The sequence below is a fragment of the Microtus oregoni genome, unplaced genomic scaffold (assembly GCF_018167655.1).
Source record: "Microtus oregoni isolate MIOR12 unplaced genomic scaffold, Mior012 000001F_ref0000356, whole genome shotgun sequence".
NCBI lineage: Eukaryota > Metazoa > Chordata > Mammalia > Rodentia > Cricetidae > Microtus > Microtus oregoni.
The window spans coordinates 820,315-842,799 of NW_024543060.1; the positions used below are offsets into that span (position 1 = coordinate 820,315).

The 22,485-nt window shown below is 39.0% G+C and overlaps 1 protein-coding gene across 1 annotated transcript in view; it reads left to right on the plus strand.

The window, feature by feature from the left end:
* The window catches only part of LOC121459294 (importin subunit alpha-4-like), an 84,493-nt gene that overhangs the window by 24,258 nt on the left and 37,750 nt on the right, over positions 1 to 22,485 (plus strand). The window contains exon 2 of the mRNA XM_041668854.1: positions 15,521 to 15,565. Coding sequence (XP_041524788.1) covers positions 15,524 to 15,565 — 42 coding nt within the window. The 5' untranslated portion in view covers positions 15,521 to 15,523. The remainder of the gene's footprint in view (positions 1 to 15,520; positions 15,566 to 22,485) is intronic.

Genomic DNA, 22,485 nt, shown 5'->3' on the forward strand with positions numbered 1-22,485 from the left:
GATCCCCTGGGACTGAAATTGTTCTTAACAGAGAGAAAGGGAGAGGAAAGAGGGGGAGGGAAAGAGGGAGTGAGGAGGAAAGGAACATAGAATTCCTTTAGTAAGTAAGGGTTGGGGAGCTGGCTCAGCAGTTAAGAACTGTATGTGGCTCAAAGTTCTTAGATGTTACTAATATGTATTTTATTCCTTGTTGTTGCTACATAGTTAATGAATAGAGTACATTGTATTTGTTGATCTGTTTTAGTTTCCCATAGTCCTTCTATACACACCTGTTTTTTTAATTTTTGTACTAGATAGCAAACACAGGGCTTTGCACAAGTAGGCAAGTGCTCTACCACGGAGCTGCAACACTAGACCTCCTTTTAACCATCCTGTAGGCAGCATCTCAGGTGGTTTTCATGTGTATTTATTTCTCTGATATGTTTGCTGGTCATTGTCTCCCTTTGGAGAAATTACTACCTAGCATATCTGCCATGCTTTCATAGTGTAATTTGTCTTTTTATTACTAAGTGTTAGCTTTAAAGACATACTGTTTCTTCTATTAGATTTATACAAACCTCCCAATTTAAGGGAGTGGAATATAATTCTGTTGTAAGGTATATAATGTCAGATTGTGTTTGTGATGGTAGAAATTACTGATAACTATTGCCTGGACCTATGAATTTACTTAGTTGTGATGACATCAGAATTCTGTCATTGCTTCACAATTCTGATTTTGAGGGTAACATCTTGTTCTTTCAGGAGGTTGATGCCTCATTGCCCTATGGCTTTTACTGCATTATAGAAGTAGCTTTGTCGTAAATACCATGAAACATGAATGCTTACTTGGCAGTCCTTAAAGGGCATCAACACAAGATGCAATAATTTTCTACCTGTCACTACTGGAGACGAAGGCAATTTTGTGTTCTTATACAGTCTACAAAGCCAAGTTGAGTCTGGAAATTTTGTCTTTCACCTTCCTTTCCTCAAGTAAAATTTGAACACTCCATTTCTAGGTACAATGCTTGGGAGACAGTTGATAGGTCAAGGGACAAGTATAATGAGGCTATTATTAATTATTGAGGTATATTTTTATTCATGCAACTTGTGGACTATAGTATCAGTTTGATTTGTGGTTTGCTCACACGTGTGTGACTCCTGCTGCAATCTGTATTTATTATTGTCAGTGTAGATTCTTAGGCTGGGTTTGTCATTTTATTTTAAGTTGATACTCTTATTTTATTTTTTAACCACTTTCCATTAAGGGCTATTGCTTTTTTTTTGCGTTTTTTTTTTTTTTTTGATTTTTCGAGACAGGGTTTCTCTGGCTTTGGAGCCTGTCCTTGAGCTAGCTTGTAGACCATGCTGGTCTCGAACTCACAGAGATCCGCCTGCCTCTGCCTCCTGAGTGCTGGGATTAAAGGCATGTGCCACCACCGCCCGGCTGGGCTATTGCTTTTTAAAAGATAAAATTGTTAATAAACTAGATCAATAAAATATAAAATAAAATGTATAAAGCCCGCTCAGAAGCAAATGACTGCTTTTTTGGATACAGTTTGTTTCACCCAAGCTCCTTTTAGGGTCCTTTCTCTTTGGTGCATGGATCTGTCCACGTGCATTTGCTTTTTGTTTTTGTACTGGGAGTTTGTCTTTTTGGTTTTTCGAGACAGGATTTCTCTGTGGAACTCTGACTGTTCTATAACTCACCCTGTAGACCTTTCTGGTTTTGAACTCACAGAGATCCAGCAGGCCTGACTTCTTGAATGTGGCTTTCCCTTTCCTCCTCTTCCCTTTCCTGTTATAAATTCTTAGCTGTTATCTCTTTAAATGTTGCTTTGTCAATGCCTTTATCTCTTTGGATCTTGAGTAAAGAGGATATTGTAATTTACTAAACTTGCTAATTTCTTTCTTTTCTATTTTTATCATTGTCTTTTATATTTACTAGTTATTGCTCCCTTCTTTTTCTTCTTTTCTCTTTCTGTTTATTCATTCTCTCTCATCTCCTTTCTCTTTTTTCCTCTCCTCTTCCCTTTTCACAGAATCTCAATAATCCACTTTGCACATGAATTTAGGATCCTCCCAATGCAGCTACCAAAGTGCTTGGATTATAGACATGTATCACTACATTAAACTTCTGTTTCTTCTAACTTATTTTTTTTTTACTTTTATTTATTCTCTCTCTCTCTCTCTCTCTCTCTCTCTCTCTCTCTCTCTCTCTCTCTCTCTGTGTGTGTGTGTGTGTGTGTGTGTGTGTGTGTGTGTGTGTGTGTGTATCAGGGGGACAGTCGAGAGTGTGGTTGTCTCTTACCATGTGGGTCTTTGTGAGGGGTTTCAGCAGACCCCACAGCCAGCAGTGTTGATCTGCATTAGGCAAGAATGAAGTCTGGTTCATCATTACTCAGTAGCTGGTATTGGCTCAAACTTGTGGAGTCTGACACCGGGCAGTTTATTTTAGGCATTTTTAAGTACAGTACAATTTGAAAAAAGTTTTCTTGTGTAACACAATCCTCTTTACACAAGAAAACTGGAGGCATAATTTCATTGAAATTCATCTCAAACAAAGTACATGTCAGCTCTTCCATAAAGATGGGTTCTGTAGATGGACTATATGTGTCACCTTAAGGGCCTAGGGCAGGATCTGGTGCAGCCTTGGTCATGTAGATAGATGGTACAGAGGTCATCAGGCTATGCACCATCTCAGGTCCTGTTTAGGGAAGTCTGGGGGAGCCAGATGTGGCCTTGGTCAAACAGGCAATGCAGAGTTCACTCATTCCCAGCCTTCTGGGTGAACAGATTATATATCTCTTCTTCTGAAGAGGCATCTCTGCGTGTTTAACATTCCTGGTTTCCCCAATGCTTATCTGTGAGCACAGTGACATCATGCTTCTATGGGTCCTAGGGATTGAATTTAGTTAAGCAAATACTTTTACCTGTCAAGCCATCTCATGCCCCTCTTCTGACTTACTTTAAAGTTAACAAAATAGGTAAATAAATCACACTAAATCTATAGAAACTAATAGTTTATACTTTTGTGTTTTATTATTGTATTTCAGCATTTTTTGGTTCTTCTCTTTTTCAGAATTATTTCTGATCATTTCTTACACCCTGATATTAAGTTTATTTATTTATTTATTTATTTATTTATTTATTTATTTTGAGGCAGGATTTTTCTGTACCTTTGGATCCTGTCCTGGAACTTGCTCTGTAGACCATGCTAGACTAGAATTCACAGAGATCAGCCTGCCTCTGCCTCCTGAGTTTTGGGATTAAAGATATGTGCCACCACTGCCCGGCACATCCTGATATTTTAAATTGTTTGTCTTTACTTTAAATTTTTGCTATAGTAATCAGTTTACATTTTATCACTTAACTCTGGTATTTCAGATCTGAAAAGGAGGAGCTTACATTCTCTTCCAGTTCTTGCCATTCATTCTTATTCTGATTATGGTTCTGTTTATTGTGGTTTATTTTCTAATGTCTAGGGATATGATTAATTTTTGGAGACTGCTTTTCTGTAGTAAACTCACACATCTGCTTGTGTAAGAAACAGCCTGCTGGGGCCATTTTGAAGTGCTGAGGTTACAGATGCAGGGACCCACTCCTGGCTTTTTATGTGGGTGCTGAGAATCTGAACTCATGTCGGCCTGCTGACACAGCATGCACTTGTATCCACTCAGGAGTCTCCTCAGCACCTCTTTGGTTTTTTTAACTAACATCACATTTGTTAATATGTTTTTGAGAAAGGTACACGCCCAGTGTCTGCGGCTCAGCTTTGTCAGGCTTAGCATATGAACATCTATCGTAGGGTGCAGGAATTGGTTTTAGTTTTTTGTTGTTGTTGTTGTTTGTTTTGCTGTTTACTGCAATTTAAAATGTGCCTCTCTCTGAATCTCCAGTAAATTGTAGCTTGTGTAATCCTAAATATGTAAATTTTTCAAAGGGTAAAATTTTATTGTAAATGCTGTTGTCTGTTTTTATTGCTAATGTAGAAGTATAGTTTGTGTTTTTATTTTTTGTTTTGTGACTTCATTGAACGTACTAGTTAGATACAGAAATTATTGGTAGGTTCTTTGGGGTTTTCTATGGACAGTCGTGCTGACTCTAGATGGGGACCATTTCGTTTGTTTTTGTTTTGTTGTTGTTGCATTCTGGTCTGTGTATCTTTGCTTCCTTTTCTTACCTTCCCTCACTGCCAAGAGCTCCTGGCATTATAGTATTAAGAACTGTGGAAGTGAAATCTTTGTCTTCTCAGTCTTTTGAGGAAGATACTCAGACTTGTGTTCTCAGATATGTTATTAACAGTTTTTACGTCTTTTTTGGTTTTGTTTTTTGTAGTTCTTTTGTTTGATTTGAAGAACCACTTTTGTTATTTTTCTGAAAGATTCTCATTATGCATGGGTTTAGTTTTTGTTGTTTTGTTTTTAAGGCAGGGTTTTGGTATGTATCCATGGCTGGCCAGGAATTCCCAGGGAGCAGCCTGCCCCTTGACTCCTGTATACTGGGATTGAAGGTGTATGCCTCCATGCCCAGCTGGCTATAGAATTTTGTCGAATATTTTATCCTTTTTTGTTCACAATGATTAGTTTTCTAATACAGAAACAGTCTTGGATTCTGGAGTAAAGTTCACTAGGTTATGGTGTATAGTTTTGTACAGTATGTCATTGTTTGCCCACGTGCCCCCACACAACCCTCGGGAACTATGTTCTAAGATCTTTACTGGTATCTGAAACTGTGGTATGGATACTATTATACTGTGTATATAACTAACTTTCCCCTATATATAAATATTGATAATCTGTTTAACTGAACAGTAAGAGATTTGCAGAAGTTAAACAGCTATAACAATAAATTATAATAATGTTTACATGGCTTATCTCTCTCTCTCAACATACTTTATCATATTGTATTCTTGTGATGATGATTTGAGGTGGCTCACTGCCTACAAGATGAGATTAGATGAGGTGAGGTACCAGAGGCGGAGCGGCGGCTGCCAGACGCACAGAGGCGGAGCGGCGGCGGCCAGAAGCACAGAGGCGGAGCGGCGGCGGCCAGACGCACAGAGGCGGAGCGGCGGCGGCCAGATGCACAGAGGCGGAGCGGCGGCGGCCAGACGCGGCGGAGCGGCGGCGGCGGAGCGGCGGCGGCCAGACGCGGCAGAGCAACACCGCATACAGGAAGAGGCTTTCGGGGACCGGCGCAGAGACAGACCCAAGCGGCGGGAACAGGCGTGCAATAAGGAGAGCAGATCGCCCTACTACAATCGAATCAAAGAGGTAGGCCGTTGGTTGGCCAGGTCACTGGCACAAGGGGAGCCTGGTCCTGTCCTGAAGATCCTTCAGAGGGGTGAGAGGGTTCTTGGCCTGCATCAGGAACCACGAAAGAGAGTGAGGGCATTTTGTAAGCGGAGCCCTTGGCCAGCAGGGAAACCTGATCCGGTTTTTAAAGGACCCATTGGATAGGATCAATAGGAGGAGATGGGCAGGCGCCAAGGCAAGAATTCTCCCAATAATCCGAAAAACAACATGAAAACATCAGAACCCAATGATCTTACAACAGAAGTATTTGAACAACCTAACACAGAAGAAATGGAAAAAATCGACTTTATGAAGATAATAGAGTCCCTTAAACAACATGTAAAAAATGCCCTTATAGAAATGGATGAGAAGTATAACAAAAAGTTTGAAGAAATGAGTAAATACGTACATGATACCCTGGGAAACCAAGAAAAAACCATCAAACAGGTAATGGAAACAGTTCAAGAATTGAAAACTGAAATGAAGGCAAAGAAGAAAATACAAACTGAGGACCAGCTGGATATGGAAAATCTAGGCCAACGAGCAGAGTCTACAGAAACAAGCATAATCAATAGAATACAAGAGCTAGAAGAAAGACTCTCAGATGCTGAGGACACCATAGAGAAAATAAACGAACAGATCAAAGAAAACAGCAAAGCCAACAAATTCTCAACACAAAACATTCAGGAACTATGGGACACAATAAAAAAACCAAACCTAAGAATAATAGGAATAGAAGAAGGAGAAGAGTCACAGCTCAAAGGCCCAGAAAATATTTTCAACAAAATTATGGAAGAAAACTTTCCCAACTTAAAGAAAGATATTCACTTAAATATTCAAGAAGCATACAGAACACCAAACAGACTGGATCAAAGAAAAACATCTCCTCGCCATATAATAATCAAAACACAAAATATACAGGTTAAAGAAAAAATATTAAGAGCTGCAAAAGAAAAAGGGCAAGTAACGTATAAAGGTAAACCGATCAGACTTACACCTGACTTCTCGATGGAAACTATGAAAGCCAGAAGGTCCTGGATAGAGGTTCTGCAGAAGCTAAGAGACCATGGATGCAAACCCAAACTACTATACCCAGCCAAGCTATCATTCATTATCAATGGAGAAAACAAAACATTCCAGGATAAGAACAAATTTAAACAATACGTAGCCACAAATCCAGCCCTACAGAAAGTAATAGAAGGAAAATCGCAACCCAAGGAATCCAACACTGCCAACACTGCCTACAATAACCCAGGCATCTAATGACCCTTCACGAGCACATCTCAAAGAAGGGAGACAATCTCTACTACCAAAAGCAATAAGAATAACCGGAGTAAACAACCACTGGTCATTAATATCACTTAATATTAATGGGCTCAATTCACCTATAAAAAGGCACAGGCTAAAAGATTGGATACGAAAACAGGATCCAACATTCTGCTGTTTGCAAGAAACACATCTCAACCACAAAGACAGGCACCTACTCAGAGTAAAGGGTTGGGAAAAGGTGTTTCAAGCAAATGGTCCTAAGAAAAAAGCAGGTGTGGCCATACTAATTTCTAACAAAACTGACTTCAAACTAAAATCAATCAGAAGAGACCGAGACGGTCACTTTATACTCATAACAGGAAGAATTCATCAGGAGGACATCTCAATCCTGAATATATACGCCCCCAATATAAAAGCACCTACTTATGTAAAAGAAATATTACTAGAACTCAAGGCAGACATCAAACCACACACACTAGTAGTAGGAGACTTCAACACACCGCTCTCTCCAAGGGACAGGTCAATCAGACAGAAACCTAATAGAGAATTAAGAGAATTATTGGAGGTAATGAAGCAAATGGACTTAACAGACATCTATAGAACATTCCACCCAAATAGGAAAGAATATACCTTCTTCTCTGCAGCTCATGGAACCTTCTCAAAAATTGACCACATACTCGGAAACAAAGGAAACCTCCACAGATACAAAAAAATATCAGTGTCCACCTGTGTCTTATCAGATCATCACGGATTAAAATTAGAAGGCAACAACCACGCTGCCCCCAAAAAACCGACAAACTCATGGAAACTGAACAGTCAACTACTGAACCACACCTGGGTCAAGGAAGAAATCAAGAAAGAAATTAAAGTCTTCCTTGAATTTAATGAAAATAAAGGGACAACATACTCAAACCTATGGGACACAATGAAAGCAGTGCTAAGAGGAAAGTTCATAGCACTAAGTGCCCACTTAAAGAAAACGGAGAATGCATACATTGGGGACTTAACAACACACCTGAAAGCTCTAGAAAAAAAAGAAGCAGACGCGCCCAGGAGAAGTAGAAGACTGGAAATAATAAAACTGAGGGCTGAAATCAACAAAATAGAAACACAGAAAACAGTCCAAAGAATCAATGAAACAAAAAGCTGGTTCTTGGAGAAAATCAACAAGATCGACAAACCCCTATCCAAACTAATTAAACGACAGAGAGAGAACACGCAAATAAATAAGATCAGAAATGAAAAGGGGGACATAACCACAGACACAGAGGAAATTCAGAGAATCATTAGATCTTACTACAAAAGCCTGTATGCCACAAAACTGGAAAATACAAAAGAAATGGACATTTTTTTAAATAAGTACCACATACCAAAGCTAAACCAAGACCAGGTGAATGATCTAAATAGACCGGTTTCTCGCGAAGAATTAGAAATGGTTATCAAAAATCTCCCTTCGAAAAAAAGCCCAGGACCAGATGGTTTCAATGCAGAATTCTACCAGAACTTCCAAGAAGAACTAATACCTATACTCCTTAATGTATTTCACAATATAGAATCAGAAGAGTCATTGCCAAATTCCTTTTATGAAGCTACAGTTACCCTGATACCAAAACCACAAAAAGACCCAACCAAGAAAGAGAATTACAGACCGATCTCACTCATGAACATCGACGCAAAAATTTTCAATAAAATACTGGCAAACCGAATCCAAGAACACATAAGAAAAATTATCCATTATGATCAAGTAGGCTTCATCCCAGAGATGCAGGGCTGGTTCAACATACGCAAATCTATCAATGTAATCCACCATATAAATAAACTGAAAGAAAAAAACCATATGATCATTTCACTAGATGCTGAAAAAGCATTCGACAAAATTCAACACCCCTTTATGATAAAGGTCTTGGAGAGAATAGGGATACAAGGGTCCTACCTAAATATAATAAAAGCTATTTACAGCAAGCCAACAGCTAACATTAAATTAAACGGAGAAAAACTCAAAGCCATCCCACTTAAATCAGGAACACGACAAGGATGTCCACTCTCTCCATACCTCTTCAATATAGTGCTTGAAATTCTAGCAATAGCAATAAGACAACATAAGGAGATCAAGGGGATTCGTATTGGAAAGGAAGAAGTTAAGCTTTCGTTATTTGCAGATGATATGATAGTGTACATAAGCGACCCCAAAAATTCTACCAAAGAACTCCTACAGCTGATAAACAGCTTTAGTAATGTGGCAGGATACAAGATCAACTCCAAAAAATCAGTTGCCTTCCTATACACTAAGGATAAGGAAGCAGAGAGGGAAATCAGAGAAGCATCACCTTTCACGATAGCCACAAATAGCATAAAATACCTTGGGGTAACCCTGACCAAGGAAGTGAAAGATCTACTTGACAAGAACTATAAGTCTTTGAAGAAAGTAATTGAAGAAGACACCAGAAAATGGAAAGACCTCCCTTGCTCTTGGATTGGGAGGATCAACATAGTAAAAATGGCAATTCTACCAAAAGCAATCTATAGATTCAATGCAATCCCCATCAAAATCCCATCAAAATTCTTCACAGATCTGGAGAAGACAATAATCAACTTTATATGGAAAAACAAAAAACCCAGGATAGCCAAAACAATCTTATACAATAAAGGATTGTCTGGAGGCATTACCATCCCTGACTTCAAACTCTATTACAGAGCTACAGTATTGAAAACAGCTTGGTATTGGCATAAAAACAGAGAAGTCGACCAATGGAATCGAATAGAAGACCCTGACATTAACCCACAAACCTATGAACACCTGATCTTCGATAAAGGAGCTAAAAGTATACAATGGAAAAAAGAGAGCATCTTCAACAAATGGTGCTGGCAAAACTGGATGTCAATCTGTAGAAGAATGAAAATAGATCCATATCTATCACCATGCACAAAACTCAAATCCAAATGGATTAAAGACCTCAATATCAGTCCGAACACACTGAACCTGATAGAAGAGAAAGTGGGAAGTACTCTACAGCACATGGGCACAGGAGACCACTTCCTATGTATAACCCCAGCAGCACAGACACTAAGGGCATCATTGAATAAATGGGACTCCCTGAGGCTGAGAAGCTTCTGTAAAGCAAAGGACACTGTCACTAAGACAAAAAGACAACCCACTGACTGGGAGAAGATCTTCACCAACCCTGCTACTGACAAAGGTTTGATCTCCAAAATATATAAAGAACTCAAGAAACTAGACCGTAAAAGGCTAATCAACCCAATTATAAAGTGGGGCACTGATCTGAACAGAGAATTCTCAACAGAAGAACTTCAAATGGCCAAAAGACACTTAAGGTCATGCTCAACTTCCTTAGCAATCAGGGAAATGCAAATCAAGACAACTTTAAGATACCACCTTACACCTGTCAGAATGGCGAAAATAAAAAACACCAATGATAGCCTTTGCTGGAGAGGTTGTGGAGAAAGGGGTACACTCACCCATTGCTGGTGGGAATGCAAACTGGTGCAACCACTCTGGAAAGCAGTGTTTCGGTTTCTCAGGAAATTCGGGATCAACCTACCCCTGGATCCAGCAATACCACTCTTGGGAATATACCCAAGAGAGGCCCTATCATACAACAAAAGTATATGCTCAACTATGTTCATGGCAGCATTGTTTGTAATAGCCAGAACCTGGAAACAACCTAGATGCCCTTCAACGGAAGAATGGATGAAGAAAGTATGGAATATATACATATTAGAGTATTACTCAGCAGTAAAAAACAAGGACTTCTTGAATTTTGCATACAAATGGATGGAAATAGAAAACACTATCCTGAGTGAGGTAAGCCAGACCCAAAAAGAGGAACATGGGATGTACTCACTCATATTTGGTTTCTAGCCATAAATAAAGGACATTGAGCTTATAATTCATGTTCCTAGAGAAGCTAAATAAGAAGGTGAATCCAAAGGCAAACACATAGGCATCCTCAGGAATATTAACCTTCATCAGGCGATGAAAGGAGACAGAGACAGAGACCCACACGGGAGCACCGGACAGAAATCTCAAGGTCCAAATCAGGAGCAGAAGGAGACGGAGCACGAGCAAGGAACTCAGGACCACGAGGGGTGCACCCACACACTAAGACAATGGGGATGTTCTATTGGGATCTCACCAAGGCCAGCTGGCCTAGGTCTGAAAAAACATGGGATAAATCCGGACTAGCTGAACATAGCGGACAATGAGGAATACTGAGAATTCAAGAACAATTGCAGTGGGTTTTTGATCCTACTGCACGTACTGGCTTTGTGGGAGCATAGGCAGTTTGGATGCTCACCTTACGAGACCTGGATAGAGGTGGGCAGTCCTTGGGCTTCCCACAGGTCAGGGAACCCTGATTGCTCTTCGAGCAGATGAGGGAGGGGGAATTGATCGGGGGAGGGGGAGGGAAATGGGAAGCGGTTGTGGGGACGAGGCAGAAATCCTTAATAAATAAATAAATTTAAAAAAAAAAATAAATTATATCTGAACATAAAATAAAAAAAAAAAAAGATGAGGTGAGGTAGGGTGAATGAAGACAACTGGGCATTTTAATATAGCATTGGAATGCCACATGAGGGTTACCTGAACACAGTCCAATGCTACACAGCTACTGAGATAGCTAACATGGTGTTAAGTAATTACTAAACAGAACAAAGGGATTCTTTGTCGGATGAGAAGGTGGCATTTATCATGCTGCTCAGAATGGTACAGAATAGTTTTTTTGTGTGTTTTTTCATTGAATTTGTGTGCTTTATATGAATTTGTATATATTGTGTGTACTTATTGGCTTATGAGTGGGAGCTATAGAAGGACTTGGCATGTTTTGCTTTATTCACTTGAAACAGTCTCTTACCGTACCTGTAACATGGTCATTTCAGCTATGCTGGCTATTGAGTTGCTGGGGCCAGACTCTCTCCACCTTCTAATGCTTGGACTACAGGCATGCATGGACATGCCAGGGTGTGTGTGCGTGTGTGTGTGTGTGCGTGTGTGTGTGTGTGTGTGTGTGTGTGTGTGCGCGCGCGCGCTTGTGTGTGTGTCAGGAGTAACATCTGGATTTTAATTTCAAGTCCTCATGCTGGCACAACAAACACTCTCACTCACTGACCAATCACCCCAGCCCCCATTTAATACTTTTACACTGCAGTTGACAGTGGGTAGAAGCTTGGAAAGAAAAGCTCCTGATAGGGAAGAATTACTATATATTGAATATTATTTTGTAATTTTTTTGCTTAAGAGTTTCCACATCTGTGCCATAGGGAATATTGGCTTGTAGTATTCTTGTTACTTACCTTGTCTTATTTTTGAAAAGAGGTGATGTTATGATTTTTCCCCCAGACATTAGAAAATTTCTCCATTTAAATCTGACAGGAAAACACTTAAATTACAAATTTAATTTAATGATGAAATTTAATTTCATCATTAGTTATAGTATTGTTAACTTCTTCTGTTGTTTAAGACATAGTAATTTGGTTTTCAGCTCAACCAGGTAATCTAAATTAACAGATTCATATATTTCCAGTTATTCTTTTTCTTGTTATGTTATAGACCGTGTTACTGCCATTTTGATTTCCAGTATAAGAAGTTTGTGACCTCCTTTGTTTTTCTTTCTGTGTTTATTTTTTTTCTGTGTTTTGTCACTTATGCTGATTTTGCTTTCAGATAGATCGAGAACTGAATTTCATTGTTTTGCCTTTTTTCAGTTTTATCAACTTTTATTCTTTTTAAAATTGTTTTTCATTTTATGTATAAGTGTTTTGCCTGCATATCTGTGTTCACATGTGCACAGCGCTAGCAGATGCCAGAAGAGGACATTGGATCCCCCTGGGCCTGGAGTTACAGATAGTTGTGAGCCCCTGTGTGGGTGCCAGGAATCAAATATGGGTTTTTGTTTGTTTGTTTGTTTGTTTTGCAAGAACAATCAGTGTTCTTAACCACTGAACCATCAGTTTCTTTTCTTTGTTACTTCTTCCTTGTTTTGTCTGGTCCCCAACCCCCAGTCTAGCAGTTCTTGCTTAAAAATAAGTAAGTAAGTAAGTAAGTAACGCATTTGTCTTTAAATCTGAAGGAGTCATTTGAGGTATATAATTGGAAGATTTTCAAAGTTCATCTTGCCAATTTCTTACTTGTTTGGGAAGTTAACTAGTGAGAAAGTGAATTTAGCAGTCACATGAGATTGTAGGGGACATTTCATACTCAAACCATGGCATTCTGCTACTGGCTCTCCATAAATTTATGGTCAAATACATACAGCTCAAAGTCTACAGTTTCAGCTTTGTCTAAAAATCTTTTGAGTCTAAAAGCCTTTTCTGAGACTCAAGGCAATCTCTTAAATGTGAGTCCCTATAAATTAAAAAGAAATCAGGTTTCAGTCTACAGTGACAGAGAATAATCACTCCTATTCCAAAGGGAGGAATGGAGACCTAACATGGAAAGACCAAGCCCAGTATCCCATGTCTGGCATCAGAACCCTTATGTGGGTCCCACTGGTCTTGAGGTGACCTCACTCTACACCTCTATTCCTTGCAGCACACATGGCCTCTTTTTTGGACCAGCTTCTCTCTGTAGACATCCTGTATTGCTGACATTTTCAGCACATTGGGGTCATCACTGAAATTTAGGCTTTACCTTAGTTTTATACAGTGGCCACATAGTTCTCCTTGCAGTGAATCTGCTCTTGCCACACATTGCCTGACCTCTTCTGAAACATTGGTGTAAGTCTTCATGACCCTTGAACCCTTGTATTTTTCATTCCTGCAAAATTGGACTCCGAGTTCTGCTGTGGCTGTAGTGGCCACATGTCTTCATAGCTTAACCCAGGCAGTAGACTTCTCCAGGCAGCCATTTTTTGAGCAGAGGACTCTTACAGAGGTATTCTCGTTTTTCAGACATTCTGCTGTCAAATGAGTTTTTCAAACAAATGTTTAGTTTTACAATGCTGAGTCTTTTATAGATGGGATGTTGCCATTAAAACACCATGGATGTGTAGTTGTTTTCAGAAACAAGAAGAGCGTTTGCATTCCTGGAGCTAGAGTTGCAGGTGGCCATGAGCTGCCCAATATGCAAGCTAGGAACCAAATTGTCATCTTCTTAAGGATCAGCAAACACTCTTAACCCATGAGCCAACTCTTAAGCCTGACAAAAACTATTTTTAGTGTGTCATTACAGTGTGCAGTTTCTTCTTTACTGCCCTTACTTCCTTAACATTTGCAGCAGCTTTGTCATGTCTGTCTGCTGCTTCTAACACCCTTTTCCTTATCAAATTGCACATTTTACATATTCTCTGTTTTCTGCTTAGAGTTCTTGCTATAAAGCAGGCTAAAGGCAATGAGCACCACCCATGCAGTAACCTGAATGATAGGATATCTTGAAGTTTCCTTCTCCAAACAAATTAGTTCATTACTTTTGAATTCAGCCTCATTAAAATTCTCAGATAGAATGTAGTCAGATTTTTTTTCCCCCAGAATGTAACATGGTTAGCTTTTGGTCTAGTTCCTATAGAATCTTTGTTTTCCTATGGAACTTCGTGAACACAATGTTTACTACCTCTATTTCTGCTGGCATCATAATTTCTGACTTCCTTGGCTCCTAACAGAATGTGCTCTTGCTCCCTAGTACCTGTTTGTAAACTCTTTTACATTCCTCCTGCAAGCCAGTTCCAACAGCCTGTCTGCACTGCATGGGTTGTTACAGCAGCCGTGAGCACGTACCTGAAGGAAGTAACTTAAGGTGGCAGAATTTATTTTGATTCATAGATGGAGGGGGTAGCGTCCATCGTGGTAGGGAAGGTATGGTAGCAGAAGCATGTGGCAGCTGCTCATACAGGACCAGGCTGTAATCAAGTGCAAATTGCACGATACTTTGAAATATGAATCACTAGAGATCACTTCATTGGTTATAAGCCTCGTCTGACTGCCTTAAGCAAAACTATAACTTACTGGAAGAATGAGGTAGCTTGTGGATGAGGGTGTGGGCATTCTTGATTCTATGTCCATTTTCTTCCTAGGGAATTTAACGGCACCCCCTTTCTTAGAACCCACGAGTTTACTACAGGTGATCATTTCTGTGGTATTTGTCAAGAGACAAGATAGGAGAGAGTAAGGCAGTTTAGATTTCCTACACAAAATATACAGAAGCGAGGACACAGCTCACACGCTCACCTTCCCCCCCACAACCATCACCACCACTACCAACAATAGCAACAAAACATACACATGCAGTTTAGATAGAATAGTAGTTCATTAATAGCCAATCTACTCCTCAGTTTATACAAATCAATCAACAGATGTTTGATAAAACAATGTCAGCCCCCACCCACTCTAAGACAGGGTCTCCCTGTTTAGCCCTGGCTGTCCTGGAACTCACTTTGTAGATCAGGCTGGTCTTGAACTCACAGGGATCCACCTGCTGGGATTAAAGGCATGCGCCACCATTGCCTGGCTCAGTTGTCATCTTTTTTAGCTAATTGCAGTTTATTATTTAAAAAAGAATTGATCAGGTAGATGCAATGGCACAGGCTTATGATCTTAAACTTGGAAGGGAGCTGGAATAGGAGGAGTTTGAATTTAAGGCCAGCCTGGGTTATGTAGTGAGATCCTGTCTTAAAAACAAACAGATTAAATAAATAATAGTTTTTAATTTTTAAGATTAAATTTGGGAGCTGAAGAGATGACTTATAGTTAGGGGCTTTGGCTGCTCTTGCAGAAGATACAGGTTCAATTCCTGACATCACCTGGTGGCTCGCATTCTTCTGTAGTCCTAGGAGATTCAGTGCCCTCTTCTGGCCTCTGTAGGCACTGTATACATGTGATACAGAGACATATATTCAGGTAAACGTACATATAAAATAAACCTCAAAAACTTTTAAGAAGATTAAGTTGATTCTTAAAAAGAAACAATTTGCATATTAGCAGTACTAATACTTTGATACTAATGTGATCTTTATTTTTATTTGTAGACAATGCGAAGACACAGAAATGAAGTGACAGTTGAACTCCGGAAGGTAAGGGGAGTGTGCATCTCAAGAAATGAGTTAAGGTATTGTTCTGATTGGGGATGTGACGCCTCATTCCTGTGATCACAACACTGGGGAAGTAAAGGATGGAAGATTGAGGACAAGGGTCATCTACTACATTGCAAATTTAAGGTCAGGCTTGGCTACATGAGACCCTGTCTCAAAAAACTGGTACACAGAGCAAGGGGTAATTTTTTTCTATGTGAAAATTGTGTATAACTTGAATTATGAAAATACTTTGGCCCACCAGTAATCCCTAAAACCACTCAGTACAGCCACACCAGGGCTGCCAAGGTGGCTCAGCATGTAGAGGCACTTTTTGTACGGTAGAAGGAGAGAACCCACTCCACAAGTTGTCTTAATTTTCACACATCCTTCATAGTACACGTTCTCACACACATACCGTATATAAACACACAGTAGTACTAATAAATAAAAATTCATATAACTAAATAGTTCATAATTCTATACAGTCAGCATCTATTTTGCTAAGGCTTCTGGGTATTTTGAGAAACACTTTGTCACTGTTAAAATTTCACAACATTTAAGGAAGATGCTCTCTTAATCCTCTCTGGTCTGTGTATGGTAGGTGCCCTCCCTATTTCCACGTCCTACAATAGGAGAAAACTTATTTGTTGCTAACTGAATGCAGGTAGTGTCAAGATTATTTTCTTTCATTTTATTTGGAAGAGTTTAGAGAGTTACCTTGGTCTGAATAAGAATGGATCCCATAGGCTCATATTTTAATGCTTATGGGAGTGATACTAGGAAGTGTAGCCTTGTTGGAGGAAATGTGTCACTGGGAGTGGGCTTTGGGGTTTCAAGTGCCCAAGCCAGGCCCAGTGGCTCTCTTCCTGCTGCCTGCTGATCCAGATGTAGAAATCAGCTACCTCTCCAGCACCATGTCTGCCTGCACGCCTCCGTGCTTCCTGCCATGATGATAACAAATTAAACTTCTAAACTTTACGTCAGCCCCAATTAAATGTTTTCCTTTACAAGAGTTGCTGTGGTCATGTTGTCTCTCCACAGCAATAGATAGAATTTGACCAAGACAGTTATCTTCACCAGATTCTATTTTGATGTGAACCTATTTTATAGGAATTTAAATTGCCAACCAAGAAAGTATATTTATTTCTCTATATACTTGTGTTTTCTAAGAATATATTTGGAACTTACTTCAAATCTTGGTATCTTAAATTAGATCCTTTTTCTGGATTAACTCATTCCTAAAACTCCTTTCTCTGTTAGATTAACATTATGAAGCTTTTCAGTCTTAATGAAAAAAAAATGTGTCTATATGTACTGTTTACCTGACTTCTGGTTTCTGTTATGTGAACCCTTGTTTCCATTTTATCTCCTTACTCTCTTCTCTGTTAAGTCTGTATACAGATGTTGTACAAGTGATTCTCAGACATCTATACTTCTGGTTTCTCTCATGTGGACAGTTACATAGGAATTAAATATTTTAGCTCAAGTCATTAGCTGACAAATGACAAAACTTTTAACCATGATGCTGTAATATGTCTGAGTGTAAATTTTTAAGGAATAATATTTTATAAGTTGAGAACCAACTTAAAACTTGTTACTGGTATTTCCCACTTTGATACATTATATTAAACTTATGATCTGTTTTTGATGGTTGATCAGTTAGGTAAGCTAATGTGAGACAAATTAAAGTCTTAGTGTAAGAAATCACTAAATGCCTCATTTGCCTGATCAGATTCATTGTTTGTATCAGTTAGTTGTTTCTCTTCTTAAAATGTTTCTTTTAAAAAATACTCTATATTGTAGATCAGTGAGGTGGCTCACCAGGTAAGGGCACTTGCACCAAGTTTGATAACTTGAGTTTGATCCCCAGAACCTATCTAAATGTGGAAGGAAAGAACGAGCTCTCTCTCAGCCTGTCCTTTGATCTCCACCTGAGCACAATGGCATGTACATATACCCTCTACACACAGAGTATTACAAATTGAACTGAATGTGGTAGCCTATACCCATAATCCCAGTGCTTGTAAGGTTGAGACAGAATTGCCCTAAGTTCAAGGTTAGCCCGAGTTTGTGAAACACCTATCTCAGAAAACCTCAAAAGAATAAAACGACTGTCTTAGTGTTCTATTGTTGTAAAGAGACACCATGACCATGGGGCTTGCTTACAGTTTCAGATGTTTAGTTCACTGTCAGCGTGGCAAGAAGCATAGGCACATAGGCAGACGTGGTGCTGAAGAGTATTCTACATCCTGGTATGCAGGAAGCAGGAAGAAGAAAGAGCCACTGGGTTTGACTTGGGCTTCTGAAACCTCAAAGCCCATCCCCCCACTGACACACTTTCTCTATCAAGGCCACATCTACTATAACAAGGCTGCACCTCTTAATCCTTTCAAATGGTTCCACTCCTTAAACATTCAAATATATGAGCCTATGGGGGACATTTTTATTTAAACCACTACAACAGCCTTGCCTTGAACTTTCTCTATATTTGCAAGGTATACAGGAAAAATTGTAAGATTATATTGGTTAGTTGGGCAAAGTATTTTGCAAAATCTAATGCCCATTTCTGGTTAAATGACTAAACACCTGCAGAATGAGAGGAATTATCCCATTTGATGAAGAGCAACCACAAACTTCGTACTTAGTGGTGAGAAACTGAAATCTTTCCCTAAGATTTGTAGGCAAGGATCCATTCTCACTGCTGTTAATTATTATACTGTTAGAAGTTCTAATCGATGCCAGAAGAGAAGGAAGGTAAGAAGAAAAGCAAGGAAAAGATAGCTTTGTCCATGTCAAGACAGTCTGTATGGGAAAATCCTAAAATACTCACTTTTAAGGCTTCTGTGGCTGAGAAAGTAAATGCATTGGTAGTAGAGTGCTTACTAGCCTGTAAGAAGCCCCATGTTCTACCCCAGCTCCACATAAACCAGTTTTGATGCCTACCAGTGATCCTAGCTCTTTAGGGTAAGGCTGTCACAGCCATCTTCAGCTACATAGCAAGTTTAAGGGTCAGCCTGTGAATATATGAGACCCTTTCTGTAACTGGTCTTTGGACTGCCAGCTCATGAATAACGACACAGAGACTTTTTTATTAAGTATGAAAGCTTGGTCTTAGATTAGACTTGTCCCAACTATCTCTTGAAACTTAACCCATTTATATTAATCTATATTCTGCCACATGGCTAGTTCCTTTTCTTCAGTACTGTGCATCTTACTTCCTCCACATCTCCCTTGTGAATCTCCACCTCTCAGATCCTGCTCCAGAATTTCTGTCTCTCCCCAAAAGTCCCACCAATCCTTTCCTGCCTAACTATTGGCCATTCAGCTCTTTATTAAACCAATCAGAAGGTACCTTAGGCCAGTGAGGTTAAACAGAAACACAACTTCACACAGTCTAATAAAAGATTATCCCAACACCTATCTCAAAAAAAAAATAGATATTACAAGATCTAGACTGTAAATGAATTTGATAAGCATAACGTTTAGTTCATAAAAGTAAAAATCAGTATAAATACTAACAACATGCAGAAAGAGGATTAAAAACAGTACCATTTATAGTTACCCCAATGAAATGAAAATATAGGAGGTGGCAAGATGGCTCAGTGGTTAAGGCATTTATTGGCAAGTCTGATGACCTAAGTTTGATTTTCAGGATGCAGATGGTGGACGGAGAAAAGCAACTCCTGTGTATTGTCCTCTGATCTCCACACCTGTATTGGTACACATACAGACAGACACACACAAATACATAATAAAAACATGTAGAAGTTCTATATACTGAAAACTATGACATGCTATTGAAAGGAAGGAAGATTTATGTAAACAGAGTTAAGTATACTATATTCAGACTGGAAACCTCAACACAGTGAAGATTCTATCCCATATTGATCTGTTGGTTTAATACATTATCTAGCAAGAATTTTTATAGACACTGGAAAGCTTATTTTAAAATGTACTCTAGGATAGCTAATACAGTCTTGGCAAAAAAGGAAAAGGAAACAGGAATTGGTTTTCTCATTGTGGAAGCTTTTAGTATATAGTGAATAGTAACCAATACTTTACTACTATTAGGACAGTTCCACAGATCCATGAACAGAGGTAAACGCTGAAATAGACCCAAGTCCCCTGTAGATTTCTTGCTTATGTTGTATTTAATGGTTCTATGAATTGAACCTAGGGAGCACATGTTAAGCCTCTGCCACCAACCCATAGCCTTAATCCCCAGCTGATTTTTGGTAACAGTACAAACCATTTCAATGGAAGATGGATACCCTTCTCATCAAGGGGCACCAAACAACTGAACACCTATATAGCACCTCAGGTTGTTGGAGTGGTGGCTCAGTGGTTAAGAGCACCAGCTGCTCTTCTAGATGATCTTGAGTCTCAGCACCCACGTGGTACATCATAGCCATCTGTAACTACAGCCCGAGAACATTAGTTGCCCTCTTCTGGCCTCTGGGAATCAGGCACATGCATGGTACATAAACATAATATGCAAGTAAAACATTTATATAAATAATAATATTTTAAAAAACAACAAAAATATACCTCAACCCAGACATCATACTATATGCAAAATTCAGACTCAGGTAATACATTTAAACATAAAAGTATAAAATTTGTAGAAAAAAATAAAGGAAATGTTCATAATCTAGGGCCAGACATAGACTTATTTGTGGGTTACAAAATCATAATCTATAAAAAGACAAGCTGTGGGTGAGTCTCTGGCCTTTCCATCCATACTTCCCCAACCTAATAGATCTAGCCCATTTCCCACATCCAGTACTGGCCACCCCACTTGTTCTTGAAGCACCTTCTAGGCTTCCACTCAAACATGCCCTACCTGCTACCACCCTCAGGCCCCTTCTGCACCAAATCCAACCTTTTTACCCTGCCAGAACTTCCCTTCCTTTTCTAGGATCTAGCCAGGTGAGTTTCCCTGACCTCCACATATAGTACCTTGGTCTAGTCTAGCCTCACCTGCCTGTGCCATACTAATCTCTAGGCTTCTTCCAGGACTCTTCCTAACTGTCCCCTAGCCCATAGGTCCTTTCTATTTCACACCCAACCTTTCCACCCACACTCTAGGCATGGGCCAGGAAGCACATCCTGTACACCAGCCCAGTCCCCTTTGTCCATTCATTTAACTTCATTCTACCCGAGCCATTTGCACCCTCAAGGCCCAACCTACCCATATATCCCTCGTCTGCTCTTATCCATGTTATACTCAGAACTAACAACAACCGAAAGGTCCACATGCTCATATCTCATTGCAAAAATACCAACCATATGACAGATCAAGCCAATGTCATCTCTCTGAAACTTAATAGACATGTTTTCCAGCAAGAATTACCTTGGTGAGCCCAGAACTCAGACTTCATTTAAAAGTACAATCATAAACTTTATCCGAGAATTCAAGGAATTTAAAGAATATTTAAAGAAACAATTTAGTGAAATTAAGGTGAAAGAACTTAGGGAAAATAAAGGACTGATGCCCAAGAAAACACAAATGCAAGACTGGTCGAAATGACAAAAACAATTCAGGATTGGAGAATGGGATTTAATAAGAAGATAGAAATATTAAAGAGATTCAAGCTGAGATGGTAATGGAATTGAACAAACTGGTGTGGTAATAGAATTGAATCAACTAGAAAACTCAATGAAAGCCTTCAAAGTAAAATGAATCAAGCAAAAGAAAGAATACCAGTACTCTTAGAAGACAGAATGTCAGGAATGGAAGATAAAGTAGAGGGTCTAGATCAAATAAGTAAGGAATTTGAAAAAAATTTAAAATAACAAGGGAAATGTTGGGACATACAGGAGATGTGAGCCACCGTGGAGAGCATTAAGTCTTTGAATTAGCGTCATAGATGAGGGAGAAGAATCAGTTCAAAGTCAGTGACACAGAACAAAATTTCAACAAAATCATGGAAGAAAACTTCCCCAAACTAAGGAAAGACACATCCACACAGACAATAGACAAGATCAACAAGAAAACAAAAGGGGACAAACAGAAACGAAGGAAATAGTGAGTTGTGATGACATGCTTAAAATAACTTTATTTCATCAAGTTAGAAAATCTCAAAGAAATGGATAAAATTTTTGATACATACCACTACCAAAATTAAATCAAGATTAGATAAGCAACTTAAACAGATCTACAAACTCTAGTGAAATAAGAGCAGTAATTAAAAGTCTCCCAACCAAAGCCAATCCAAGACCAGATGGATTCAGTGTAGAAAGACAAAAACCATCTGATTGCTTTATTAGATGCAGAAGGGGTTTGATAAAACCCAATATCCTGTCATGATAAAATTCCTGGAGACTAGGGATATAAAGGACATATGTCAACATAATAAAGGTCATTTATAGCATCACTGCCAGCATCAACCTAAATGGAGAAAAAAAAATCAAAGCCTTTCTGCTAAAATCAGAAAAAAGTCAAGGTCATCCACTTTCTCCATATCTATTCAGTTTAGTACTTAGAAGACAACTGAAAGATATTCAGGAGATTAAAATAAGAAAGGAAGAAGTCCAAATATCTTTGTATTCAGATGATGTGATCATATACATAAATGATTCTAAAAACTCATGACACTAAACTTTCACAGCTGATAAACACCTTCAGCAAATGCAAAGAAAAGCGAACATCCTTAACAGTAGCTTTCCAATAAATAAATGACAAAAGGACTGAGAGATAAATCAGAAACACAATATCTTTAACAATAGCCTCAAAAGTTTTTTGTGGGGGGTAACTAACCAAACATATGGTAGATTTGTATAATAAAAACTTTAAGACATTAAAGAAAGAAGTGGAAAGACTAGAATGGGAAAATCAAATGTGGGGAAGGGAAGAGGGGGGAAGGAAGGAGATGGAAGAGGGACAACTACACTAAGGACCATTTGAGGTGCTGTATGAA